A 27,809-nucleotide genomic window follows, 5' to 3' on the forward strand; every position below is an offset into this window, starting at 1 on the left:
TCCCAACACTTTGGGAGGCTGAGGCGGGCAGATCAGCTGAGACCAGGAGTTTGAGACCAGCCTGGCCAACATGGTGAAACCCTGTCTCCAATAAAAACAACAAAAATTAGTCGGGCGTGGTGGTAGAATGCCTGTAATCTCCGCTCCTTGAGAGGCTGAGGCAGGAGAATTGCTTGAACTCGGGAGGTGGAGGTTGCAGTGAGCTGAGATCGTGACATTGCATTCCAGCCTGGATGACAAGCAAATCTCTCAAAAAAAAAAAAAAAGATACAAACAGAGGACAGGGTGACTGACGTCTCCTTGGGGGTATGAAGGTATCACTGGAAAAGGAAAAGACAGGCTAGCCAGCGTTTGACTTAATTTACTTTTCTAGTAAATCTCAGCTTCTTCTGTCTTGTCAGGTATAGGATCTAGTGTCTAGTATGAAGATTCTGGCATTATGGCATGGAGTTAGTACAGCAGTGAGATATAAGTAATTTACAAGGCATCCCTGATCTGTACCGAATGTGTAGCAGAAATCAGAAGTGGTCTACAGAGCATTTTTGGAAAGAGATTATTTCTAGCCAGGCACAGTGGCTCACACCTGTAACCCCAGCACTTTGGGAGGCTGAGGTGTACGGATCACAAGGTCAGGAGATTGAGACCATCCTGGCTAACACAGTGAAACCCCATGTCTACTAAAAATACAGACAAAAAAAAATTAGCCAAGCATGGTAGCAGGCACCTGTAATCCCAGCTATTCAAGAGGCTGAGGCAGGAGAAGTGCTTGAACTCGGGAGGTGGAGGTTGCAGTGAGCTGAGATCGTGACATTGCACTCCAGCAGCCTGGGCGACAAGAGTGAAACTCTGTCTCAAAAAAAAAGGCACGTGACCCAATGATAAGGAAAATGGGAGGTGACAATGAATGAGAGATGTCAACATTTTGGAAAATGAAAAATAAGAGTGAACAGTGACATAACAAAGCAGAATGAGGTGGGCTCTACCTGCTGAGGAAGTTAGTGACAAGAAGCAAGCCAATGTGCCCTTCTGAACCTAGAAAAGGTTCAGCACCCCGGAGGAGGGTATGGACTGATGCTGATAACTAGGGGTGGGGTGGAAGGAGGTTACACAAAGATCTGTGTAAGAAAAAGCACCACCAAGTCCCAACCTCATCTGATCCAGCCGGAGTGATTACCCCTACTCTCCCCCTGCATTATTAAATGGGAGATTCTGTCTCTGGAGAAATGGTAGGGGAAAAATCAGCAAAGATAGACTTCAGGTTTCCTAAGCCCAAAGGTCACAGTTTTCCAGACTGACTGCCCACCTGTGCCCAACATAATGAATGAAAAAGCCCATGAAATTTCAGAATGTCCAGAAGAACTTAAACTTTATCAGAGCCTCTGCATTCAGCAGCAGGCATAGTGGGGATAGAGGTGCGGTATTAGACTGAAAATGAAGAATTAGGTGAGAATATATGAGCAGTGAGACTCAACACCAGCACACACTGACATAACCTCCAGTCTAAAAAGAAACAACTGCAGGAAAAAAAAAATGGCTACGCATACTGACAATTTTGGTTTCTTCAACAACAAAAGAAGTCAGCTTTCCCTCGATGTGATCACCCTACAGTGAAGCCTGTTGGTTGATAATAAGTTTTGTACGTAGACTGAACTTGGAATCTGCTCTTTGGTATCTCTCTGTTAAATATGAATAGACAGCCAAGGACCACTAAACACCTGAGTAACCTTCCAGTATTACAGTCTGAAACAAACAGAAAATTGAAACAATGACAAAGTAGGGAGCTTTTTGAAAACTTCATGGGGAAAAAGCTACAATTAACCGTTCTTGAAACTCAGAAGATATTGTGTCTATGAAGTATTTTAAAAAGGAAGAATTGGAGAAGAGTTCTTAAAAATTAAAACTAAGGCCAGGTGCTGTGGCTCACGCCTGTAATCCCAGCACTTTGGAAGGCTGAGGTAGGCCAATCATGAGGTCAAGAGATCAAGACCATCCTGGACAACATGGTGAAACCCCATCTCTACTAAAAACACAAAAAATTAGCCGGGCATTGTGGCGTGCCCCTGTATCCCAGCTACTCAGGAGGCTGAGGCAGGAGAATTGCTTGAATCTAGGAGGCGGAGGTTGCGGTGACCTGAGATTGCACCACTGTACTCAAGCCTGGTGACAGAGTGAGACTGTCTCCAAAAAAAAAAAAAAAAATTAATTCCTTCTCTTGAGAAGTGGAGAATTTAGATTCTAAATAGGAGGGTGATGTTTCACTGTATTTCCATTTTTACATACTTCCTGAATCTTGAATCATGAATATTTTCTCTATTAAAAAAAAAAAAACAGGGCCGGGCGCGCTGGCTCAAGCCTGTAATCCCAGCACTTTGGGAGGCCGAGGCGGGTGGATCACGAGGTCAAGAGATCGAGACCAGGCCGGGCTCGGTGGCTCAAGCCTGTAATCCCAGCACTTTGGGAGGCCGAGGCGGGTGGATCACGAGGTCGAGAGATCGAGACTATCTTGGTCAACATAGTGAAACCCTGTCTCTACTAAAAATACAAAAAACTAGCTGGGCGTGGTGGCGCGTGCCTGTAATCCCAGCTACTTAGGAGGCTGAGGCAGGAGAATTGCCTGAACCCAGGAGGCGGAGGTTGCGGTGAGCCGAGATCGCGCCATTGCACTCCAGCCTGGGTAACGAGAGCGAAACTCCGTCTCAAAAAAAAAAAAAAAAAAAGAGATCGAGACCATCCTGGTCAACATGGTGAAACCCCGTCTCTACTAAAAATACAAAAAATTAGCTGGGCATGGTGGCGCGTGCCTGTAATCCCAGCTACTCAGGGCTGAGGCAGGAGAATTGCCTGAACCCAGGAGGTGGAGGTTGCGGTGAGCCGAGATCGTGCCATTGCACTCTAGCCTGGGTAACAAGAGCGAAACTCTGCCTCAAAAAAAAAAAAAAACGGAGAAAAGGATAAGAAAATAAAGGATCAATCCATAAGGCCCCAAATCACAAAATCATCTACTGGGTTCCAGAAAGAGAATAGGAAAAATCGGCTGGACATGGTGACTCATGCCTGCAATCCCAGCCCTTTGGGAGGCCAAGGCAGGTAGGTCACTTGATGCCAGGAATTTGAGACCAGCTGGGCAACAGAGCAAGACCCCATCTCTACAAAATATTTAAAATTATCAGCCAAGAGTGGTGGTGTGCGCCTGTAGTCCCAGCTACTCAGGAGGCTGAGATAGGAGGATCACTTGAGCCCAGGAGTTCCAGGCTGCAGTGAACTATGATCACACCACTGCACTCCAGCGGGGATCACAGAGCAAGACCCTGTCTTAATAAAAAAAAGAAAAAAAGCTGGGTGCAATGTGGCTTATGCCTATGATCCCAGCACTTTAGAAGGCCAAGGTGGGCAGATGACTTGAGCCCAGGAGTTCGAGACCAGCCTGGCCAATGTGGTCAAACCCCATGTCTATTAAAAATACAAGCCAGGCACAGTGGCTCACACCTGTGATCCCAGCACTTTGGGAGGCCGAGGTGGGTGGATCACTTGAGGTCAGGAGTTCAAGACCAGCCTGGCCATCGTGGTGAAACCCCATCTTTTATTTAAAAAAAAAAAAAAAAGAAAAAAAGAAAAAAAAAACAAAATTAGCTGGGTGTGGGAGTGCGCACCTGTAATCCCAGTTATTTAGGAGGCTGAGGCATGAGAATTGCTTGAATCCAGGAGGTGGAGATTGCAGTGAGTGGAGACCACACCACTGCACTCCAGCCTGGTCGACAGAGCAAAACTCAGTCTCAAATCTCAAAAAAAAAAAAAAGTGAAAACCAGTAATTAAAATGTTCTTTTTTTTTCGTTTTTGAAACAGAGTCTCACTCTGTCACCCAGGCTGGAGTGCAGTGGTGCAGTCTTGGCTCACTGCAACCTCTTTCTCCTGGGTTCAAGCAATTCTCCTGCCTCAGCCTCCCAGTTAGCTGGGATTGCAGGCACAAGCCACCACACCTGGCTAATTTCTGTATTTTCAGTAGAGACGGGGTTTCACCATGATGGCCAGGCTGGTCTCGAACTCCTGACCTCAAGTGATCCGACCACCTTAGCTTCCCAAAGTGCTTGGATTACAGACGTGAGCTATGCATCCAGCCATTTCCCACCCCCCGCCCCCCGCCCCAGTAGAAACAAGGTCTTGCTGTGTTGCCCAGACTGGTCTCAAACACCTGGGCTCAAGTGATCCTCCCACATCAGCCTCCCAAAGTGTTGGGATTATGGGAATGGGCCTGTTCTTAATTCAATAATTTATTGTTGGCTGGGTGCAGTGGCTCACGCCTATAATCCCAGGACTTTGATAGGATCGCTTGAGCCCAGGAGTTTGAGGCTGCAGTGAGCCATGATTACTCCACTATACTCCAACCTGAGCAGCAGAGCAAGGCCCTGCCTCAATTAACAAATAAATAAAACAAAGGAGTAAAGTATCCAGGAAACAGATTCAACATGGAGACAGTTATAAGATGTTTGTTGTGAGCTTGCAATATAAAAACAAATAAAAGATTAAAAAAAAAAAAAAACATGGAGACAGGTAAAGGGAATTTTGAGGATGCAGAGAAGTCCCACGATGAGAGCTGTCCACAGGCTGAGACAGTGAGTGGCGCAGACCAGAACAAAATAATGGAAGGCTTGGCCAGACCGGGTGGCTCACGCCTCTAATCCCAGCACTTTGAGAGGACAAGGCGGGCAGTCACCTGAAGTCGGGAGTTCAAAATCAGCCTGGCTAACATGGTGAAACCCTGTGTCTACTAGAAATACAAAATCAGCTGGATGGGGTGGTGGGTGCCTATAATATCAGCTACTTGGGAGGCTGAGGCAGAACAATCACTTGAACCCAGGAGGCAGAGATTGCAGTGAGCTGGGATAGTGACACTGCACTCCAGCCTGGGTGACAGAGTGAGACTCCATCTAAAAAAAAAAAAAGAAGAATAGAAGGCTCCAGGAAAAATGGAACTGATGGATTATCTAATAGCCTTGACTAGTAAACAAAGAGTATATTGAGAAACTATTAGATTACATGGGAAGAATTAATGGTAAGTATGATATATTAAAACATGAAAAAACAAGGCAATCATTAAAGTCAGAGGAAATGAAAAGGTTGTAGAGGAAACAATCATAAAACACACATGACTTAGCAGCGAACATTTGCTCAGTCAAAATAAGATCAATACCAAGTACTGTATTTTCTTAGCCAAAAAGTGTGCTTTCGCGATTTTTTTTTTTTGGCAGTTTTTATAGTTTTATTGAAACACAAAACATGCACATGAGCTGTCTACTCATTTTTTTCACTGCGCAGCCTGGCATTGGGGTTGGTGAATCTGATGGCCAGCTGGGCAGCTCTTTCCATGATGGCTTTGAGGTTCTTGGAGGAACATCGTGAGTGATCTCAGCATAGGAAGATTTGGTGTAGATCCGCAGCACTTCCAGCTCCTTGACGTCGCGGCCCAGGAGCTTCCAGAAGCCACTGGGCAGCACGTGCTTTATCATTGCTCCCATAACCAGTGTTGGGCATCAAGATCTGACCCCTGAACCTTCTACAAACCCTGTTGTCAGCACCTCTGGGTTTCCGCCAGTTCTGCTTAATTTTGAAATACCGGTGAGACTGGTGCCAGATGAACTTCTTGGTTCTCTTTTTGACAATCTTGGACTTCACGAGGAGGCTGAGGGTGGCCATGATGCTTGTAAAATGGAGATGACACTGCTCGCTGAATGCCAGTAGTGCTGCGGAGGAGATGGCTGCCACCTCCGTAGGCAGCGCCAAGGAAGAGAGAGGGGTCTTTCACTATTTTGAGAGGGAAGGGAAAGGTGGAAGAGAGACAGATAATCATCAATCAAATTTGGAAATCAATAAGGAATGTCTAGAATGCATAAATGACAAAGAAGTATGAGTACTGAGAGTGAGAAGGAAATGGGACAAAGAACTGCTGGATTTTTGTTTTTTCTCACCACTATACCAATGACGAGGATTGCTGTTTTGTTAAAAAGCTTTTTTTTTTTTTTTTTTCTTTTTTTTTTTTTTTGAGACGGAGTTTCACTCTTGTTACCCAGGCTGGAGTGCAATGGCGCGATCTCGGCTCACCACAACCTCCGCCTCCTGGGCTCAGGCAATTCTCCTGCCTCAGCCTCCTGAGTAGCTGGGATTACAGGCACGCGCCACCATGCCCAGCTAGTTTTTTTTTTGTATTTTTAGTAGAGACGGGTTTCACCATGTTGACCAGGATGGTCTCGATCTCTCGACCTCGTGATCCACCCGCCTCGGCCTCCCAAAGTGCTGGGATTACAGGCTTGAGCCACTGCGCCTGGCCTAAAAAGCTTTTTAAATATGATTTGACTTTGCAAACATACTCCTTTGATAAAAAATGTAAAGAAAGTGGAGGAAAGTGTATAAAGTGACAATATATAAGGTGTGTGCAGGAGCTACCAAGTAGGTTCATTTGCCTGGAGTCAAAAATTTGGCCAGGAGCCCAGTGTGGTGTCACGTGCCTGTAGTCCCAGCTACTCAAGAGGCTGAGGCTGGAGGATCGCTTGAGCCCAGGAGTTCTGGGCTGCAGTGTGCTATGCCAATCGGGTGTCTGCACTAAGTTCGGCATTAATATGGTGACCTCACAGGAGCGGGCGACCACTAGGTTGCCTAAGGAGGGGTGAACCGGCCCAGGTCAGAAACGGAGCAGGTCAAAACTCCCATGCTGATCAGTAGTAGGATCGCGCTTGTCAATAGCCACTGCACTCCAGCCTGAGCAATATAGCGAGACCCCGTCTCTTAAAAAAAAAAATTGCCAGGACATGAGACAAAAGTCTATAAAAGAAAAGTAGGTAGAGGTTAGATTACAGAGGACCTTGATATATTAAGGATATTTGGGGGCTTTGGGGAAAGTGCAAAGATTTCTGAATAGAAGAGGTATCTGAAAGAGCTTCTTAGTCTAGTGCTAATTTGGCAACAGTGTACAAAATGGAGTAGAAGGAGCCTGTACTTAAGACCGTAGCATGCAAGGTCCTATGTAATTTGGCCGGTCTATGTTTCCAGCCTCGTTGAGGACTGTCCCTTTAGTCACGATGGCCTTCTCTTTCCTCAAATGTGACACATTTATTCCTGTGTTGAGCCCATATATTCCCTGCACCTCTGCCTAGAATGCTCTCACCCCAGATCTCATAGCCACTTTATACGCTCTATTTCTAGGTCTTCTCTTCTGGAAGGGTACTTCTCTAACCCCCAGAAACTTCTTTCCCCGGTCACTGTCTTTTTTGTTTTGTTGTTGGTTTTTGAGGCAGAGTCTCGCTCTGTCGCCCAGGCTGCAGTGCAGTGGTGTGATCTCACTGCAACCTCCACCTCCCGGGTTCAAGCAATTCTCCTGCCTCAGCCTCCTGAGTAGCTGGGATTACAGGCCCCCACCACCACACTTGGCTAATTTTTCTTTCTTTTTTTCTTTTTGAGATGGAGTCTTGCTCTGTTATCCAGGGTGGAGTGCAGTGGCACAATCTCGGCTCACTGCAACCTCCACCTCCCAGGTTCAAGCCATTCTCCTGCCTCAGCCTCCTGAGTAGCTGGGATTACAGGTGCGAGTCACCATGCCTGGCTAATTTTTGTATTTTTAGCAGAGGCAGGGTTTCACCATGTTGGTCAGGCTGGTCTTGAACTTCTGACCTTGAGATCTGCCTGCCTCGGCCTCCCAACTTGCTGGGATTACAGGCGTGAGCCACCGCGCCTGGCCTAATTTTTGTATTTTTAAGAGCGATGGGGTTTCACCATGTTGGCCAGGCTGGTCTCAAACTCCTGACCTCAGGTGATCCACCTGCCTCAGCCTCTCATAGTGCTGGAATTACAAGCATGAACCACTGTGCCCGACTTCCCCTGTTCCCATCACAGCACTGTTACCTTCTTCATAGCAGTTGCCACTCTGAAGCTATTTATTAACAAGCCTGTGCACTTCCATCCAGCAGAAGGAAGGTCCTGAGAGAAGCCGTGTCTTTCTTGCTACCGCTGTATCTCACGCAGTATGCCTTACACATAGTAGGCCCTCAGTGTTTAGTAAATAAATTAAAAGGAGGTCTGTGAGGAACTGGCTATACCTAGTTCGGGTTGGTGACTTACTGTCCGGCGTGCATGCATCAACTTATTCTTCATTCAGTCCATTTCTTGAACCACTGCCTTGCAACTGGACGCTAAGGCTATAGGGAGGAATCCGAACTGGATGCTGTCCTGCCCTTGAGGAGATCAGTTTCGTAGACTCCGCGACAGCAGTAGTGCTACTCAAGAAACCCTGAAGGGCCATGTTGCGGTCACTCCCCTCCAGGGATCCAGAGTCAGAGCCACCCTCTTTCCGTAGACCATTTCTGGGGACCAAAGCAATCCCTGCATTCCACTCCCCTCGGACCGCAGAGGAACCACCCATCCCACTCGGGTCCAGAGTCAGGGCGTCGCGGGTCCGGGAACGCCGCCCTCCCGGTGAATCTCCCCTTCCGTCTCTAAGGACCCGGGACCGAGCGCCGCGGCCCGGCCAGGGGGCGGGACGTCCGCGGAGCCGGGTGGAAGCCCAGCCATCTGCCGCGAGGCCGGCGCCTCCGTGCGGCGGCCGAGGGCGGGGCGCGCCGGGGCGGGGCCGCGCCGGGCCGGGGGAGGGGAGCGGGCCGGGACGCAGCCCAGGGCCGGGAGGGCCGCGGCCACCGGAAGAGTAGCGGCCGCCGGCCCAGCCGGGAGAGTGGGGAGCGGAAGCGGCGGCCGCGGCGGCGGCGGGCGGCGCTGGGACCCGGGAGCGGCCGGAGAACAAGGGAGCTGGCGCCGCGGGCCGCCGCCGAGCGGGGTTGAGCCGCCGGGTTGAGCCGCTGGGCCGCGCCGCGCGCCGCGCGCCGCCGCCGCCACCGTGTGGGAGGCTCGGCCCCGCCGCCCGAGCAGGCCGCGCGCGGGCCTCCGGGCCCGAGGCCCGAGCCATGGGCGAGACCAAGATCATCTACCACTTGGACGGGCAGGAGACGCCGTACCTCGTGAAGCTGCCCCTGCCCGCCGAGCGCGTCACCTTGGCGGACTTTAAGGGCGTTCTGCAGCGACCCAGCTATAAGTTCTTCTTCAAGTCTATGGACGACGATTTCGGGTGAGGAGGGCCCCCGCCCCGCCCCCGGGGACGGCGCGGCCCGTCTGGACTGCCCTCGCTCGCCGGCTCCGAGCCCTGCTCTGACCTCAGGGGCGACTCGGCCCGCGGGGGCCCCGTGGGTTCCAGCCCATCCCTGAAGGGGGACCTGGGCCTCCCTGGTTTAAGGGGACGTCCAACTCCCCGAGAGCGATCGGAGTTCCTGCCGTGCGGTCCCCTCACCTCCTCGGGGACCAGCGGCCCCCAGAGACAGACACACGCCCCCCTCCACCTGGTTCCGGAGCCCGAGTCTCCGTCCTCCTCCTGCCGAGGGGCCGGCGCCACCTTTTCCGCAGACTGGGGTTGCGTGGCCCGCTTTCTTCGCCCCTGCATCTTTTCAGCAGCGCAGCTCCCAGCCATATTTGGAGTATGCTGCATCTGAGGGCTCTGCTGGGACTTTGAGCTGGGGGAGGGGTGTCGGGGGTGCTCGGGCGCCGGCCAGGAGCGGGGTCTGCAGAGCTGATGTTTATCTTAGCTGCCTCTCCTCTCCCTTGTGGGCTGCGGAGGGTGTTGCCACTGGAACAGAGCGCCTGACCCCTGACGACTGGTCCTCATGACCCAGGTGCTGATCTTTCCTCCAGTTCTAGCCTTTTTCCTCCAGATGGTGGCCAAGGGGGAGACGTTGGGAACGACCTGGGACCTGGATGGGAGGGCCAGGAAGAGTTTCTTGGTGTTCTCCATCTTCCCCTCCCTGGTGGGGTCTTCCCTTCCACACAGCTGCAGAGATCTGGACAGGCAGAGTTGGGAAGCAGTCACTTCCCCTTTAAGAGGGGATGGAATGTTGGAGCCGGAAGGTTCTGAAGCAGCTGGCCTTGGGGGGGGGGCTGGCTGATCCCCTCGAACCCCCCAACTCCCAGGAGACTGGGGGAGGGGGAGGCGCCCACACTAGCCTGCCGCCTCACTAGGTGGGCGCTGGGCCTGGAGTCGTTGGGGAGGCCCCACCAGGCCTGAAGGCTGCTGCCTCTCCAGCCCTCGCCTGAGGCCCGCACTGCTCTTTGGAGCTGAGGCCCCACAGCCAAGAGGAGACATTCTTCTCCCCAGTGCTCATCAGTCTGGCTTCTCTCCCAAGCCCCTGACCCACCTAGCCCTGGGAAGCAAGCACCTTCTGTCTAATGCCTGGCGTGTGTTGCTGTCACCTTCTGCCCGGGAACTCAGGATTGGATGGGCCCCTGAAATCCTGTGTGTGAGAGTCCTTTGCACAGTGGGCAGTGCTATGTAGATTTTAACTATTCTGGTTTCTGCCGTTGTTCCTGCCCTGGGGTGAGGTGCTCCTGGTGTTGTGACCATTGTCTGCCTTCAGCCCAGAGACAGACACCTCTGATTGGAAGATTCCGAGGACGGATGGGTCGAGAAGGGGTCTGGGTGAGGGGGTGGGTGCCTTGGCCTGGCAAGAGAAGAATAGGGTTAGAAGGGATCAAGCTACAGCCTCCACGTAAGGAATGGGGGAAGATCAGCCAGAGTCCAGTGCCCTGGGGCCATCCCAGATCCAGATGCCTTGCAGGGCTAGGATAGGCTGTCTCTCCACCCTCCACTTACCTCTACGTCCACCGGGCCTGGCCCCTGCCTCCTAAGCCTGGACAACTCTGGGCTGCTGTCACTCTCCCAAGGCTGCTGTTGAGGCAGGCCAAACTGCAGTTGTAAGAGGGCCCCCCTTACACTAGTCACTGTTTACTTAATATTTTTCTTTAAATCCATTGTCAGTCCACTCATTCTTATTCTTTTTTTTTTTTTTTTTTTTTAGTTTCTTTCTTGTTGCCCATGTTGGATTGCAATGGCGCGATCTCAGCTCACTGTAACCTCCACCTCCCGGGTTCAAATGATTCTCCTGCCTCAGCCTCCCAAGTAGCTGGGACTATAGGCGCACGCCACCATGCCTAGCTGATTTTTGTATTTTTAGTAGAGACAGGGTTTCACCATCTTGACCAGGATGGTCTCGATCTCTTGACCTTGTGATCCATCTGCCTCAGCCTCCCAAAGTGCTGGGATTATAGGGTGAGCCACCACACCCGGCCCACTCATTCTTTTCTTAGCTTAAACCAAGCAATAATGTGAAACCAGAGGTCTGATTTTCTATTTATATTTCTTTCTAAAATATGTTTAACGTAAATATTTAACGATTGAACTAAGCAATGTTAATTTATGTGCCACCTGAAGCCGTCTTGCAAACATCAGTGGGACTTGAACCAAAATATCAGAGTGGGACCATTTTAGCAGGGTTGAAAACAGTGCTAAAAATGAAGTCAAGGCTGGGCTCAGTGGTTCACAGCCAGCACTTTGGGAGGCTGAGGCAGGTGGATCACGAGGTCAGGAGTTCAAGACCAGCCAGCCCAACATGGTGAAACCCCGTCTCTACTAAAAATAAAAAATAAAGTCGGGTGTGGTGGGACGTGCCTGTAATCCCAGCTACTCAGGAGGCTGAGGCAGGAGAATTGCTGGGAGGCAGAAGTTGCAGTGAGCCAAGATTTTTTACTGCACTCCAGCCTGGGCAACAGAGTGAGACTCCTTCTCAAAAAAATAATAATAAAGTGGAGGAGATGGATTTTGTTTTTATCCTCAGAAGGATAAATGAGCAGGAGACCTGATACGGCTGTCTTGTGACAGAGGACTAATAGCTGACTAATAGCATATGTATATATACATGTGTGTGTGTTTCATTTATTTAACACACTCCTTTTATGCTTAGTGTGCCAGGGACTAATCAAAATGTTTTTCAAATCTTCACTCACTTGATCTTCAAAACAGCCCTGTGAAATAGAAAGTATAATGGTATCTCTGGTTTACAAATGAAACTATGCCGGGCATGGTGGCTCACACTGGTCATGTCAGCACTTTGGGAGGCTGAGGTGGGAGGATCGCCTGAGGCCAGTAGTTCGAGACCAGTCTTGGCAACATAGCCAGACCCCATCCCTACAAAAAAAATTTTTTTAATTAGCCAGGCGTGATGGAGTGTGCCTGTAGTCCCAATTTGGTAAGCTGAAACAGGAGGATCACTTGAGCACAGGAGTTTGGGGCTGCAGTGAGCTGTGATGGTGCCACTGTACTCCAGCCTAGGCAATAGAGTAAGACCCTGTTTCAACAAAAAAAAGGAAACTAGAGCACAGAAAGCTGAAGTAACTTGCCCAACCAAGGTCATACAGCTAAGAAAAGGCAGAGTTTGCTTTGACATTAGGAATCTGGATCCACATCAAAATCCTTAATCACACAATTTTAAGTGTCATTACTGTCACCATTTTACTGATGAATCCTCTTCGAGGGAGGTGGTAAGCCTTGGCAAACTAGAGGTGATAAGGCCGCCATTTCTCCAAGCCCTACAAGACAAAGGTCAGGCAGGGGCCATTGATCCTAGTTGACAGAAGGGAAAGTTGTCAGCGGAGGAAGGCTACTGTCTCTCCAGTTTCTCTACTCCTGCCTCAGCCTTTGAGGTTCTGCTGTGAGGCCTGAGGACTCCTCAAGTCCCATCTGGTCTCAAAAGTATTTGTCAAGCTCAGGGTAAGCTCAGCCATCTTTTTATGGTTTTATTTATTTCATTTTTTTGAGGAGTTTTACTCTTGTCACCCAGGCTGGAGTGCAGTGGCGTGATCTCGGCTCACAGCAACCTCTGTCTCCTGGGTTCAAGCAATTCTCCTGCCTCAGCCTCCCGAGTAGCTGGGATTACAGGCACCCAACGCCATGCCCAGCTAATTTTTGTATTTTTAGTAAAGACGAGGTTTCACCATGTTGGTCAGGCTGGTCTCTTAACTCCTGACCTCAGGTGATCCACCTCCCAAAGTGCTGGGATTACTGGCATGAGCCACTGCAGCCAGCCTGCCATCTTATTTGAAAACTGGAGGAAGGATAAACATCTTTAGCATTGAGGGCGTGGTGGATGGTACATGGAAGTAAGGTACCTACTGCTAGTCTGATGTTGAGCTGTGAGAGGGGGCAACATAGCGGTCAGGTCATTTACTGTGGCTTGCTGCTCCATGTCATACACTGTCTTCCCTATGGGCCTTCCTTTTTTTTTTTTTTAAGATGGGACCTGCCTTTGTCACCCAGGCTGGGGTACAGTGGTACGATCTTAGCTCACTGCACCCTCTGCCTCCTGGGTTCGAGCAATTCTCCTGCCTCAGCCTCTTGAATAGCTGGAACTACTGGTGTGTGCCACCACACCTGGCTAATTTTTGTATTTTTAGTAGAGATGGGGTTTTGCTGTGTTAGCCAGGCGGGTCACAAACTCTTGACCTCAAGTGATCTGCCCGCCTTGGCCTCCCAAAGTGCTGAGCACCGCACCTGGCTTATCTTATCTTTATATCCTGACACCTGTGTAACACTCAGCAGATGTCTATCCAGTGAACACGTGCTGCTCCTGCAGCTTCAACCACTTCCTGGATTGCAATATATTTCCGTAAACTATCCACTGGAACACAGTCTCTCTGAGAACAAGGCAGACTCTGGGTCTGATGTTTCATGAGATCTCTACAGTAGCAAGCTCAGGACCTAAAACCCACTGGGCTCTCAGCCAAAATATTTTAACTGGATGAACAATGAATGATGAATAGATGTATTTGCTCTGCCCTTAAAAACATATATGTAGTTAGAAATAGCGTGTGGACCCGCTAAAAAGTGACAATATAACTAGCTTGTATTGCCTGGATCATGCTTGGCATTTGAGGATCCAGTTACCAGGATGAGACAGAGGCTTGGAGAAATTGGTAGGCTAGTAACTGGGAGAATTGGAATTTGAGCCCATATTTGTTTGATTCTGTTTGGGGCGTGAGTGTGTGTGTGTGTGTGTGTGTGTGTGTGTGTGCGCGCGCGCTGTGTAACCCCCAGCCATTCAGCTCCATGGTGGGAGAGTAAGGCCTGACTGAGGTCCCCCAAAGCTGCCGAAGATCAGCTGATTCTTGTGAGTCAGCAGAGCCTTGGTGACCTGTTGATAACCCCCAGAAACAGAGGAAACGTGTAGTGTGGAGCAGCGTGGTGGGGTCTGCCAGTGGAGGGCTGGGTAGGGACTTGGCAGCATTTTCCCACCCATAGGCAGACCCCCCCCTCCAAAGCAGGCTGTGCCATGTGGCCCGTGTCTTCCCTTTTCCGCTGGGTCCTGTGGGGCTGCCAGCTTGTAGTAGTACCCTGTGGCCAGACTGGCTGGCGGGTCTGAGCTACCTCTCTGTCCCTTCTTTTTAGCCTATCCTTTCTTTTTTTTTGAGATGGAGTTTCGCTCGTGTTGCCCAGGCTGGAGTGCAGTGGCACAATCTCAGCTTACTGTAACCTCTGCCTCCCAGGTTCAAGCGATTCTCCTGCCTCAGCCTCTTGAGTAGCTGGGATTTCAGGCGTGCACCACCATGCCTGGCTAATTTTGTATTTTTAGTAGAGATGGGGTTTCTCCATGTTGATCAGACTGGTCTCGAACTCCTGACCTTAGGTGATCCCCCCGACCCCTGCCTTGGCCTCCCAAAGTGCTGGGATTACAGACATCAGCCATGGCGCCCAGCCTCTATCCTATCCTTTCTACACTTTCTGCCATGGTGGGCCTGAGTAGGATGATTTGGGTTGCTTTCCAAGGGTCGCTGTGGTGTTGGGAATGATTGAGGAACCAGAGACGGATGGGAGTGGGAAGGGCAGGCTCGGTCTGCCAACTTGGCTGTGAGTCCAAAAATGTGAGCATCACAAGGAGCCAAGCATGTTTCCGGCTCTGGGCAGAAGCTGCTCGAAGAACAAAGGGGGCTGGGCACAGTAGCTCATGCCTGTAATCCCAGCACTGTGGGAGGCTGAGGCGGGTGGATCACCCTGAGGTCAGGAGTTTGAGACCTGCCTGGCCAACATGGTGAAACCCCATCTCTACTAAAAATACAAAATTACCCAGGCATGGTGGCAGGTACCTGTAATCCCAGCTACTCAGAAGGCTTAGGCAGGAGAATCACTTGAACTCGGGAGGTGAAGGTTGCAGTGAGCTGAGATTGCAGCACTGCACTCTAACCTGGGTGACAGAGCGAGACTTCGTCTCCAAAAAAAAAAAAAAAAAAAAAATCAAGGCAGGACTAGACTTCCCAATCTCCTCCTTGCTGTCTTCCCGCTCTGCTCAGAGCTCCCGGTTATGCATCATCTTACCCCTGGTCATGTCTTCCCATCCCTGTACTCCTGGCATATTTGACAGTCTGAGGGTCCTCAAACTTTACTACTCCCTTTTCCAACCCCAAACTGCAGTTACTATCTTGACTTCTTACTTCCCCACATTCCCTAGGTCAAACCACATTCCCTAGGCCACATTCCACACCCTTCATGCCTCGTATCATCGTCCTCCCGAATCCACCCTCCACACAGACCCACATTACCTCTGTTATTATATAGTAAAGAATGTGAAATACAATGGAAAGAGTATGGATTTTGGAGTCGGACAAGCTCTGACATCTACTAGTCCTATGACCTTGGATAAGTTATCAAGTGTTTCTCAATTTTTTTTTTCATGAAATGAAGATCATATTGTCTGCCCACTGAGGCTGATGTGAAGATTATAGGTTCTAACTCTGGGGAGATAGGGTGGTGTAATAGGTAAGAATGCAGACGTTAGACTCAGGCTGACCAGGATTCAAATTCCAGCTCTTCACATACTAGTAATAGGAGTTTAGCTGAATTACTGAACCTATTGAGCCTAGTTTCCCCATTGTACCTCCCTTTCTTTTTCACTCAAACTGGAGTGCAGTGGCACAAACATAGCTCACTGCAGCCTCGAACTCCCAGGCTCAAGCGATCCTACCTCAGCCTTCCAAGTAGCTGGGACCATAGGCGTACACCACCATGCCCGGCTAATTTTTGTATTTGTTTTGTTTTGTAGAGACGGGACCTCACTATGTTGACCAGGCAAATCTTAAAACTCCTGGCCTCAAGTGATCCTCCTGCCTTGGCCTCCCAAAGTGCTGGGATTACCAGTGTGAGAGAGTGCAAGTGTTACTGTTAATTATCATAATGGCATGTGAAAAATAACCAGTAAATGCCTTCTCCCCTCTGCTTTCTTTCTGTCTTTTTTTTTTTGAGACAGAGTCTTGCTCTGTCGCCCAGACTGGAGTACAGTGACACAATCTCAGCTCACTGTAACCTCCACCTCCTCGGTTCGAGCAATTTGCCTGCCTCAGCCTCCCAAGTAGCTGACATTACAGGTACTCGCCACCACATCCAGCTAATTTTTGTATTTTTAGTAGAGACAGGGTTTTGTCATGTTGGCCAGGCTGGTCTTGAACTCCTGACCTCGTGATCCACCCACCTCAGCCTCCCAAAGTGGCGATTACAGGCGTGAGCTACCACACCCAGCCTCCACTTCTCTTTTCTAATTTTCTTAAATTCTTTGTTCACACCTCCCACAACAATGTTAGGGTTTCCACTTAAGAAAGGAAGGACAATTATAATTGTATGCTTTTTTTCCAGTTAGGGATCAGAGGAATAGAGAAAATCCAGCGCAGGAGAATCATGATGTTGGGGATGGGTAGTGCACTCTGGAGATTTTAGGGAGTGGCATAGAGGGCAGTGATGTGTCCATTTTAATTTGCAACCACCTGATGACAGAGGATGCCCCAGGAAGGCATCTGGCCCAGGCAGGGCTGGTGTCTTCCTGGTGGTGCTAAAGAGCTGTCCCTTGGTCTCCCCAACCTCTGCTTTCATTTGAAAAGTCTTGTGCTGGTGGTTTGATTCTCAATTTAGAATAGAGGAGCCCCTGAGAGTTGGGATTTGGGGATCCTTCATTTTCACCCTAGAAGGTTCTCTGTGGCATCCCCCTTTCTCTGCAGAGTGGTGAAGGAGGAGATCTCTGATGACAATGCCAAGCTGCCGTGCTTCAATGGCCGGGTGGTGTCCTGGGTAAGGAGCCTCAGCCCTCCACCCACCTGCATCCCTGTGCTGGGCTGGACAAGGGAAATACGTCACTGAGACTGTAGCTGGTGGTTTTAAGCTTTAGTATCTGCATCTGGCTTTAGCTTTCTAAATGAACTGTTTCTCACCCCAGATTCTGTAACCTTGATGAAAAGTGAGACAGTGGTGGGGAGGGGGGAGAGCGAGAGACAGAAACACACAGTGGGGACAGTAACGTTTCCTGTGCCTTTCACACTGGCCTCAGCTTTCCTCCTGCCAGCTGCTGATCTCTGCTCAGACCCCTGAACCTTGTCCTTTGCTCCCCCTCCACTTCACCACACCTTGTCTTCCAGCCGCCCCATCAGTAGCAGGCAGTGGCAGAGGGGCCACTGTCCATCTCAGCCGCCCTTGCACAGCCCTGTCCTTCCTCCCTCCGTATTTCCTGCTTCCTTCTTCCTAGGCCTTCCCGCCTTGCCAGAAGCCAACTATCCCCTTCTCTTTGGTGCTCCTGTAACATACTACTGACTCTGTTTCTCTCCCTCAGCTGGTGTCCGCTGAGGGCTCACACCCAGACCCAGCCCCCTTCTGTGCGGACAACCCGTCGGAGCTGCCACCACCTATGGAGCGCACTGGAGGCATCGGGGACTCCCGACCCCCATCCTTCCAGTGAGTGTGACCTGAGGGTGGAGAGGGCCACATCAGCTCAGCCCAGGGCTCGGCAAGGGAGCCCCCAGCCTGCCCCCCTCCCCCATCAAGTCTCTTCCCTGCAGCCCTCATGCTGGTGGGGGCAGCCAGGAGAACCTGGACAATGACACAGAAACGGACTCCTTGGTGTCTGCCCAGCGAGAGCGTCCACGCCGGAGGGATGGCCCAGAGCATGGTATATCTTCCTGAACACAGACACCCTCCCCGTGCTTTCCACCCAGCTAGCCACCTCCTCGCCCTACTTCCTGTGCTCAGGATGTGCCTGGCCTCAGTGCAGCCCCTGGCTTACCTCCTTCCTTCGTCCTGCGCTGGCACTGTGTAAACACGACTGCTTCCATCCCTGCAGCAGCCCGGCTCAATGGAACTGCGAAGGGGGAGCGGCGGCGAGAGCCAGGCGGTTACGACAGCTCATCCACCCTCATGAGCAGCGAGCTGGAGACCACCAGCTTCTTTGACTCAGATGAGGATGACTCCACCAGCAGGTGGGGCTTGAGTTTCATGGGTATTGTGGGGCAGGTGACCCCTGAGGAACCTAAAATCTGAGGATGTGGGGCCCCTTGGAGGCTTGTGGGCTTCGTGTTGGGGACCCAGGCCCTGCAGTGCCTCTCATGGGGCAGGGCTGGGCCAGCCTGGTGGGGAACGACTGTGGGCCCCACAGGTTCAGCAGCTCCACGGAGCAGAGCAGCGCCTCACGCCTGATGAGAAGACACAAGCGGCGGCGGCGGAAGCAGAAGGTTTCCCGGATTGAGCGGGTATGGGGTCTGGAAAGCTAGGGATGGCGCGGGCAGGTGGTGAGCCCTTCCTAGGCAGGGCCAAGGTTCGTTCTTCCTCATATCCCTTCCCCTTAGTGCGGTGTTTAGAACCTTGGGGCGGGGGCAGCATCGAGGACTCACCTTGAGGAGGAGCCAGGTGGGAGTGAATTCCTGCCAGCCCCATGTGCTGCTCAGGGCCTCTGTCTATTCCAGTCCTCATCCTTCAGCAGCATCACGGACTCCACCATGTCACTCAACATCATCACGGTCACTCTCAACATGGGTGAGTCTGAGGAAACTGCAATCTCAGGCACATACTCTGTGCCAGCCACTCGGCAGACTCGAGGTCAGAGAGGCGCAGAGTTTGCTCCCTGCCCTCCAGGAGCTCTCTTTTCTAAGCATCAGCTGATACATAAACTGATCATTTTAGTACCTCACCATCAGGGCTGTGACAGAGATAAGCACAGAGAGTTGTGGAAGCAGAAAATGGCATCAGGGAAGGCTTCCTGGAGGAAATGATTCCTGAGTGTCCACTCCTCTGCATCTCTCAGCCATTGCATCCTTGCTCTCTGATTTCTGCCCTAGGTACTCTTTAAGAGACAGCTGAATATAATAAAAGGAGCTCAACTTTGGGATTTCAATCTGAGTTTGAGTCCTGGCTCTGCCACTTACTGGCTTAGAAAAGTCATCTTCTAAGTTCACCGAACCTCAATTGCCTGCTCTGTAAAATGGGACTGAGTCCCTACCTTACAGCCAGCAAGGATTCCATGGAAGCATGTTTGAGCATGCATGCTGAGTGCAGTGTCTGGTTCAGGATCAGTAAATGTCAGTTCAGTTCCTGTCCCTTTCCATTTCCTAACAGGCTGGGAATGTGGGTAGGAACCTTGCTCCCCGTTAAGGTCTTAAATTACTCTCTCTAGAAAAATATAACTTCCTGGGCATCTCCATTGTGGGCCAAAGCAACGAGCGTGGAGACGGCGGCATCTACATCGGCTCTATCATGAAGGGCGGGGCCGTGGCTGCTGACGGGCGCATCGAGCCAGGAGACATGCTGTTACAGGTATCAGGGCCCACCCTAGGTAGTGGTGTGGATAGGGAGCAGGGAGGTGTCCTACCATCTGCACCCTGCTCATTCAGAGGCCCCTTCTTGGTTGGGGAAAGACTCCCTAACCTACCAAGTTGAGTTCCCCGCTCATCCTCCCCAGCACAACTGCTTATCCCACTCTGGGTCCTCTTTCCCAGGTAAACGAGATCAACTTTGAGAACATGAGTAATGACGACGCAGTCCGAGTACTGCGGGAGATTGTGCACAAACCGGGGTACGGATGGAATGGGGCACTGGGCAAGGGGCGTGGTCTGGCCTGTACACATCCTGCCTTCACTAGGACACCCTTGTTTTCAGGCCCATCACCCTGACTGTAGCCAAGTGCTGGGACCCAAGTCCACGTGGTTGCTTCACGTTGCCCAGGAGTAAGTGGATGGGAGACTCTGTCCTAACGCTGGTGCTTACATCCATGAGCCCGGTCTCTCTTCTGTCACCCAGAACCCCCACACCTATCCTGTTGGGCCCAGCAGTGGGTGCGGTGGGTAGCCCATGACTCCTCGTCCTCCCTGCAGGCGAGCCCATCCGGCCCATTGACCCTGCGGCCTGGGTCTCCCACACTGCAGCCATGACGGGCACCTTCCCTGCATATGGCATGAGCCCCTCCCTGAGCACCATCACCTCCACCAGCTCCTCCATCACCAGTTCTATCCCTGACACAGAGCGTGAGTGTCCAACCCTGTCTCCTGGGCTCAGCAGACAGGGCCAGGTGGGGGAAACTGATGCGGGTCCGTGTGGAGACTCTTGCTTGGGCATCAGAGAGGGCTGGAGAGGGGACTTGGCTCCTGTCAGCGACCCCACACTGCAACTCCCCCACGGTGGGCACTCCAACCCCCACTCAACAGTGTTTGCTTCTGAACCTGTATGAGCACCCAGGGCACCTCAGTTTCCTCTTACAAAATGGGGCTCACAATATAAACGTTACCAGATTCCTGTGGGTTTAATGAGAGGATGTGGATGAAGCACCATTGCAGTGCGTGGTATAAAGCAAGCACCCAGTAAATGGCAGTCATTCCGATTATCATAGCGCGTTCATTATACCCTGGGCCAAGCACCTGCATTTACATGATTTAATTCTTCAAATAGCTTTGTAAAGTAGATATTAAAATCCCCATTTTTTCACAGAAGGGGAAACTGAGTGTCCAAGAAGTCAGTAATTTTCCCAGCATTGGTCCCATAACGATTAGGTGGTAGAGCTAGAATGCAAACTCTTGTTTCCCTAACTGCAAAGCCCCTTTCTGCCTTACCATTCTGCCTCCCACCCCCAGGCCTAGACGACTTCCACCTGTCCATCCACAGTGACATGGCTGCCATCGTAAAAGCCATGGCCTCCCCTGAATCAGGGTTGGAGGTCCGTGACCGCATGTGGCTCAAGATTACCATCCCTAACGCTTTCATCGGTGAGAGAGCCCCATGGTGGGATGTGGGGCAGGTGGGAGTGACGGGCAGGGTTGGCCGGGGGACCCAGGACTTCCCTTGAGCTGGAACCAGCCCCAGCCTCATAGCCTCTGTGAGGCCCGATGGGTCCAAGTCAGATGGGCCCCCCCCAATCAACTGGCAGCCTTGCCCCCAGGCTCAGATGTGGTGGACTGGCTATACCACAATGTGGAAGGCTTCACGGACCGGAGGGAGGCCCGCAAGTATGCCAGCAACCTGCTGAAAGCTGGCTTCATCCGCCACACCGTCAACAAGATCACCTTCTCCGAGCAGTGCTACTACATCTTTGGCGACCTCTGCGGCAGTATGTGCCTCCCTCACCTTCTTGTCCTGTCTCCTGGCTAGGAGTGGGGAGGTAGCCAGGGAGGTGGCAGCAGACTCGGGAACCCAGATTGGAGGACAGCAGAGCCAGGGGCCCAAAACTAGCTGGGCATTGTGGCACATGCCTGTAATCCCAGCCTAGGAGTTCTGTGGTGGAAGAAGAGTCCCATCTAGCCTGTTCGCCTGCCTACATCTCCCTGTTGGGCCTGGCATTTTCTAAGTGCCTGCTCTGCCTGACCATGCTGGTTCCCAAAGGGTCATCTTACTCAAGCCTCACAACCTCCCAGAGGCCCAGCTCAGGAGGATACTGACAGACAGGCCTTTTCCTTCTCACTGGCCAAAGTCTCAGCTAGGGGTGTTACAGGCTCAACGGGAAGAACTGGAGGCCTAGGTCACCCTGCGAAGCACAGTCATTTGCCTCGAGACAACAGCCTGGAGGCTCACGGTGTCATCAGCTCTTCGGGCAAGAGCTGACACAGACCACTGCTTTCCTCCTCCTCCACTCCCCGTGCTGCCTGCTGGCCTCTTGACAGGTTGATGGCTTGGCTACGGCGTCCACAGGCAGCCTCACAGCCCTGTCTCCTGACTTCTTTCCTGGAAGGCTGGGCTGGCTCTCCTTAGGGCTGGGAGGAATGTCTCATCTTAATAAGGCAGGTGGCCTCAAGGGCAATTATTGCTCTCTTGGAGCTCTGGGAACTGGTACAAATAGTGTGTGAGCAGAGGGTGTCCCAGGAAGGTATCGAGTCCTAGCGGCTGGCCCCTTATACTCTCTTCACGGTAGTTCCAACATTGGTGGGAGCAGCCTTGCCCTTAAGGAATGTAAATTTCCCTGGGGGCACCAGAGTCATGAGATGAGGAATATTAGTGGGTGAGACAGTGCTGTGAAGAGCCAGGCCCGTCTGGGAACTGGTTGGAGAGCACAGGGGGATGCACCTAAGTTGTTTTTTCTTTCTGGCCCCTTCCCACCCTACTCACCCTCCCAGCAGCACCGGGAAAGTGCAGTCAGGGCCTAGTACCTTCTATGTAGGGAATCTCTAGAGGGCCCTGCACTCATTCTGGGCTTTTAGTGGGTATTTAGTTCTAGGTGAGGGAGTGGGTAAAACTTCACCTACATTTCCCAAACTGGCTGGGTGAGGTGGCTCACGCCTGTAATCCTGGCACTTTTGGGAGGCCGAGGTGGGTGGATCACCTGAGGTTGGGAGTATAAGACCAGTCTGACTAACATGGAGAAAACCCATCTCTACTAAAAATACAAAACTAGCTGGGCATGGTGGCACATGCCTGTAATCCCAGCTGCTCGGGAGGCTGAGGAAGGAGAATCGCTTGAACCTGGGAAACAGAGGTAACAGTGAGCTGAGATCACGCCATTGCACCCCAGCCTGGGCAACAAGAGCGAAACTCCATCTCAAAAAAAATGTCCCAAACTGCTCCTTACTCCTAATTAATGACTTCATCAGAGAAGGTAAGGAGAAAGTAATCTACTCTTAGCTTCTGTTCTTTTTTTTTAGACAGAGTTTCGCTCTTGTTACCCAGGCTGGAGTGCAATGGCGCGATCTCGGCTCACTGCAACCTCCGCCTCCTGGGTTCAGGCAATTCTCCTGCCTCAGCCTCCTGAGTAGCTGGGACTACAGGCATGCGCCACCATGCCCAGCTAATTTTTTTTGTATTTTTAGTAGAGACGGGGTTTCACCATGTTGACCAGGATGGTCTCGATTTCTTGACCTCGTGATCCACCCGCCTTGGCCTCCCAAAGTGCTGGAATTACAGGCTTGAGCCACCGCGCCCAGCCTAGCTCTGTTCTGATTACAATTCAGGCTGACCTCAGGCCGGTTCATTGAACCTCTCTGGACTTCACTATCCTCGTGGGGGAAAGACATGATGAATGCCTTCTTCATAGGGCTGTGCTGACATCTGCAGAAAATAATGTTCTCTCTTGTGCTTCGTGAACTTCAGGTGTGATGTACTTGGTGGCTGGCTGGTATTTCAGCCTTCCAAATTCCTCAACTTGCACCGGCTGAGTGAACAGAAAAGAAAATGGCCACCTAAGAGTTTTGCAGTCCAGGCGCCGTGACTCACACCTGTAATCCCAGCACTTTGGGAGGCTGAGGCGGGTGGGTCGCCTGAGACCAGCCTGGCCAACATGGGGAAACCTCATCTCTACTAAAAATACAAAAAAAAGAAAAAGAAAAGAAAAAAATTAGCTGGGCATGGTGGTGCACGCCTGTCAGGAGGCTGAGGCAGAATTGCTGGAACCGGGAGAAGGAGGTTGCAGTGAGCCAAAACTGTGCCAACTGCACTCCAGCCTCCGGGACAGAGCGAGACACCGTCTCAGAATAAAGAGTTTTGCTGCTTCTATCCCGCTGAGGCCAGCAGAGAAAGTACAAAAGCTTCGCAAGGGCCTTCCAGGGATTGGGGGTACAGCTTTAGCTGAGAATCTAGAATGATGACTCAGGGCCTTCCTGAGGAGGGTCTCCCCCGGGGGCTGGCTCTGGTGGTGCCAAAGCGGATCTGCAGAAGTGGGGAGTTCTCTGGTCTGTGCCTCCTCATTTTAGCCAGAACCCACCTGACCTAGGCTAGGGACCTCTCTCCGGAAAGAGCTAGCTCCATGCGGCCTTCCCTCCACAGACATGGCCAACCTGTCTCTCCACGATCACGATGGCTCCAGTGGCGCCTCTGACCAGGACACGTTGGCCCCTTTGCCGCACCCAGGGGCCGCCCCTTGGCCCATGGCTTTCCCGTACCAGTACCCGCCACCCCCGCACCCCTACAACCCGCACCCGGGCTTCCCAGAGCTGGGCTACAGCTACGGCGGGGGCAGCGCCAGCAGTCAGCACAGCGAAGGTAAAGTAATGGGGCCATGGTGGAAGGCCACAGGTGGGCTGCGGGCTTTACCCGCCGCCCAGCTGCCCCACGCCGGCCCTGTTTGCCTCCTACAGGCAGTCGGAGCAGTGGCTCCAACCGTAGCGGCAGTGACCGGAGGAAAGAGAAGGACCCGAAGGCCGGGGACTCCAAGTCGGGGGGCAGCGGCAGCGAATCGGACCACACGACACGCAGCAGCCTGCGGGGGCCGCGGGAGCGGGCGCCCAGCGAGCGCTCAGGCCCGGCGGCCAGTGAACACAGCCACCGCAGCCACCATTCTCTGGCCAGCAGCCTTCGCAGCCACCACACACACCCGAGCTATGGTCCTCCCGGCGTGCCCCCTCTCTACGGCCCCCCCATGCTGATGATGCCCCCACCGCCCACGGCCCTGGGCCCCCCAGGAGCCCCTCCAGGCCGCGACCTGGCCTCAGTGCCCCCGGAACTGACCGCCAGCAGACAGTCCTTCCGCATGGCCATGGGAAACCCCAGTGAGTTCTTTGTGGATGTGATGTGAGCAGGGCCCCTCCCCACCTCCATTCCGCTCCCACCCTAGCCGGCTGCGTTCCTCTCCATCCGTCCGTCTTTTTTACTTTGTTTGGTACCTGAAAGGGAAATAAACGGAACTAAATCCAGGTGCGCTAACTGCTCGCTGGGTGCTGCAAGGATGGAATGCACCTACCGATTGGCTCTGCAGCCCCCTAACCTGCCTCTGGCCCCAGTTCGTTTCCTCTGCCCACTAACTGCTGCACAGGAATTCCCAGAATCCTTTGTGTCCCCGGGACCAGACTTGGTGCTGCCCCTTACTCCCCTCTGCAAACCCCCTTTAGAGAGTTGTCTCCGGCAGTGTCCTTGATGGGATGCTCACTCCCTATTCTCTCATCTCCTCTTCAGCTCCCTTTCACCATTCACTCAGCTACATCATCCCTCTATTAACTCCACCCCTCTTGACTTTACCCCACATTACTGACACCAAAATACATTTGCTTCATCTGCCCCTACTAACCAACCCCTGCCTGCTGCCTCAGTCCTGCAACCTAAAGCTGTAATTGCCTCCGGTAGCCATTGTGCTGTCCCTGCCTGTGCCAAGATCAGAGGTCCCGAGGGCCCCCTCAGTTGCCTGAGCAGCTACTGGCTTCCAGAGAGCATCTCTGCTCTACCCCTGCCTGCCCTGTGTGCTGGTTCCTTTGGACCCCTAACCCTACTAATCAGCAGGCTCATCTCACCTCCAGGCCTGAAACATTTCTTTTCTTTCTTTTTTCCTCCCCCAATTTTCCCTGGGCCTGGAGCAGCCAAGAATTTCGGGCTGTTTGACTTTCTGTGAGCCCCCAGCGAGGGGTGGCCCAGCCTCCGAGGAGACCAGGAACCCTGCTTCGGCAGCGCCTCAGGGCTTCCCAAGGATGTCCAGCCCCCACACCCACATGTTAACATACTGAGTCACTAAGCTTCTGGGGAGGGCCCAGCTTCGCCCGTGCATGGAGACTCTCCTCCTTTCCAGAGAGAATCAGGCCACACAACACGTGGCAGTCTGCAGGGGGCCTCTCTAGCTCTCTTTACCTTTCTCACTCCTGCATGCATACATGCCCAGAGACACCCACAGGTGCCTATGCAAGTTCAGTTAAGCCTTGGGGCTGGCCCCTGCCCAAAGGGCTGGACCCTCTCTCCTAATCCTCTCCTAGGTTGTGGGGCTGGTCCCCTGACATCCTTCTCCCCTTCCTGGTAGCCCTCAAAACTCCCACACATCCCTAGCATTTTCGCACCTGGATAAAGCCCGTAAGCTGGGTCAAGCTGGACTCTGAGAGGACTTGCCCCACAACTGACAGGCCATTCCCACCCCCACACGCAACCTTACCCGTTTTCACATTCATCATGGCTCCCCAGCGCAAGGACACAGAAGCCCACAGGCCAGTTGAGGCTGGGCAAGGACACTTCCAGGACTTCCAGACCGAGGGCCAGATTTTATTTTTCACCTTATTCTCCACTTTAAACAAATCATGATTTTCTCTTTAAGCCTCTGCTATAAATTCTCCTGGCTCCCTGGGCTTCCATATTTTTGGGTCTAGGGTGTCAAAACTGAGATGAAGTCCTTAGCTCTAGGTTTTGAAGTAAACCAAGGTAGAGGCATTTTGGCATTCATTCAATTAGCAATACTTGGCCAGGTGCGGTGGCTCACGTCTGTAATCCCAGCACTTTGGGAGGCTGAGGCAGGTGGATCACTTGAGGTCAGGAGTTCAAGATCAGCCTGGCCAACATAGTGAAACCCTATCTCTACTAAAATTACAAAAATTAGATGGGTGTTTTGGTGCCTGACTGTAATCTCAGCTACTCAGGAGGCTGAGGCATGAGAATCGCTTGAACCCAGGAAGTGGAGGTTGCAGTGAGCTGAGATTGCACCACTGCATCCACCCTGGGTGACAGAGTGTGATTCTGCCTCAAAAGCAAACAAACAAAAACAATACTTCTTGGGGTTTTGGTGAGCAGAGGGCTTTACTGGAAGTGTGACTCAGTCTTGCCTGCCTTCTGGGAGCTCTAGATTTTTCCCAACCAAGTCCATGGCTTCCAGCCACCCACAGCAGGGCTGTTTCATGTACTTCTCGCTCTGACTCTGTCTTGTCCAACCCTCTTGAGAATTTCTCCACGATTGCTCTTGCCTGTCAGTATCAGTGCTTCCATCGTTCTGTCTTGGATTCACTTCTCTTTCCTTTCTAGTTACTCCCAAAATGGAGTCATTCATCCTGATATCCTCAATTGCTGCTGATATGCTGGTGACTCCCAAATATATAGCTCCAACCCCAACTTCCCCCAGACTTCAGATCTGTATTAGTGTTACCTACTGGACATTTCTGGGCATTTCCATATGGACTCGACTCACATGCCCAACCAACTATGTTTCTCCTGAATTCCTATCCTGGTTACCTTCATCACAATCTACATAGGCTCACCAGCTAGAAACATTTATGAGCTTACATTCCTTCTTCCCATATCTTACTCATCAGCACATCATATCCATTTCACTCCAACAATCTTTCTTGAATTTGCCCTCCCTCTCCCCTCTGTCTCTACTTTAATTCACTGGAGCATGGGATTTGGAGTCAGGTTGTTTTGGGTTTGAATTCCAGCTCTACTATTTTTGGTTGTGTGATAGGAGAGTTATTTAACCTCTCTGAGCCTCAGTTCCCTCGTATGTAAAATGATGATAATAATACCTACCTCACAGGGTTGTTGTGAGGATTTAAATTAGATATTGTACGAAAAGTGCCTAGCACAGTGCCTGGCACACAGTAGAGTAGGTGCTCAATAAATGGTAGCTATTATTATTATTTTATCATTATTATTATTTACTCTAAATTGGTAGCAGTTTAGGGTATTTTTGGAAGATAAAGCTTTTTGCAAAGGTAGGAGTCTTGAAGCCTTGAATGCTGGTTCAAAAATTAGAAATGCCAGTATTCAGTCATTTAATGACTTCAGGCTGCGACTACTATTTGAAGGAGGTCAGATCTTCATCCAACCACATTGTGGCTTCCGGCTGGAGGCTGTGAAGGACTGTAACATCTGCAACCAGATCTGCCCTTTCTTGCCCTTCCTTCTTCGCATGACAGGTGCAGTCCTGCCCAGGGAAAGCAGCAATTTCTCTCTGCCCACAGAAAGAGAAGAGCCAACAGATTTTCTTCAGATTCT

The 27,809-nt window shown here is 51.7% G+C and overlaps 2 protein-coding genes across 3 annotated transcripts; one reads left to right on the plus strand and one right to left on the minus strand.

The window, feature by feature from the left end:
- Positions 1-5,020: 5,020 nt before the first annotated feature.
- On the minus strand, positions 5,021-8,963 carry LOC141585404 (uncharacterized). 2 transcript variants are annotated; one of them, XM_074404623.1, is made up of 2 exons: positions 8,086-8,963; positions 5,021-5,800 (listed from the first exon to the last, which is right to left on the minus strand). In XM_074404623.1, the coding sequence occupies exon 1, from the start codon at positions 8,961-8,963 to the stop codon at positions 8,130-8,132; it is 834 nt and encodes a 277-aa protein (XP_074260724.1). In that variant the 3' UTR covers positions 5,021-5,800; positions 8,086-8,129. The 2 variants fall into 2 exon arrangements, with proteins under 2 accessions (XP_074260724.1, XP_074260722.1); XM_074404621.1 differs by having other exon boundaries at positions 5,022-5,800; positions 8,108-8,963.
- Positions 8,944-27,462, plus strand: DVL3 (dishevelled segment polarity protein 3). Its single transcript, XM_010337629.3, has 16 exons — positions 8,944-9,104; positions 16,898-16,967; positions 17,503-17,624; positions 17,729-17,838; positions 18,010-18,145; positions 18,322-18,415; positions 18,629-18,698; positions 19,336-19,475; positions 19,658-19,734; positions 19,818-19,885; positions 20,033-20,182; positions 20,786-20,917; positions 21,091-21,258; positions 23,901-24,116; positions 24,212-24,622; positions 25,424-27,462. Exons 1-16 carry the CDS (start codon positions 8,944-8,946, stop codon positions 25,453-25,455), a joined length of 2,157 nt encoding a protein of 718 aa, XP_010335931.2. The 3' UTR covers positions 25,456-27,462.
- Positions 27,463-27,809: the final 347 nt, after the last annotated feature.

This window comes from Saimiri boliviensis, chromosome 8 (genome assembly GCF_048565385.1).
Source record: "Saimiri boliviensis isolate mSaiBol1 chromosome 8, mSaiBol1.pri, whole genome shotgun sequence".
Lineage (NCBI taxonomy): Eukaryota > Metazoa > Chordata > Mammalia > Primates > Cebidae > Saimiri > Saimiri boliviensis.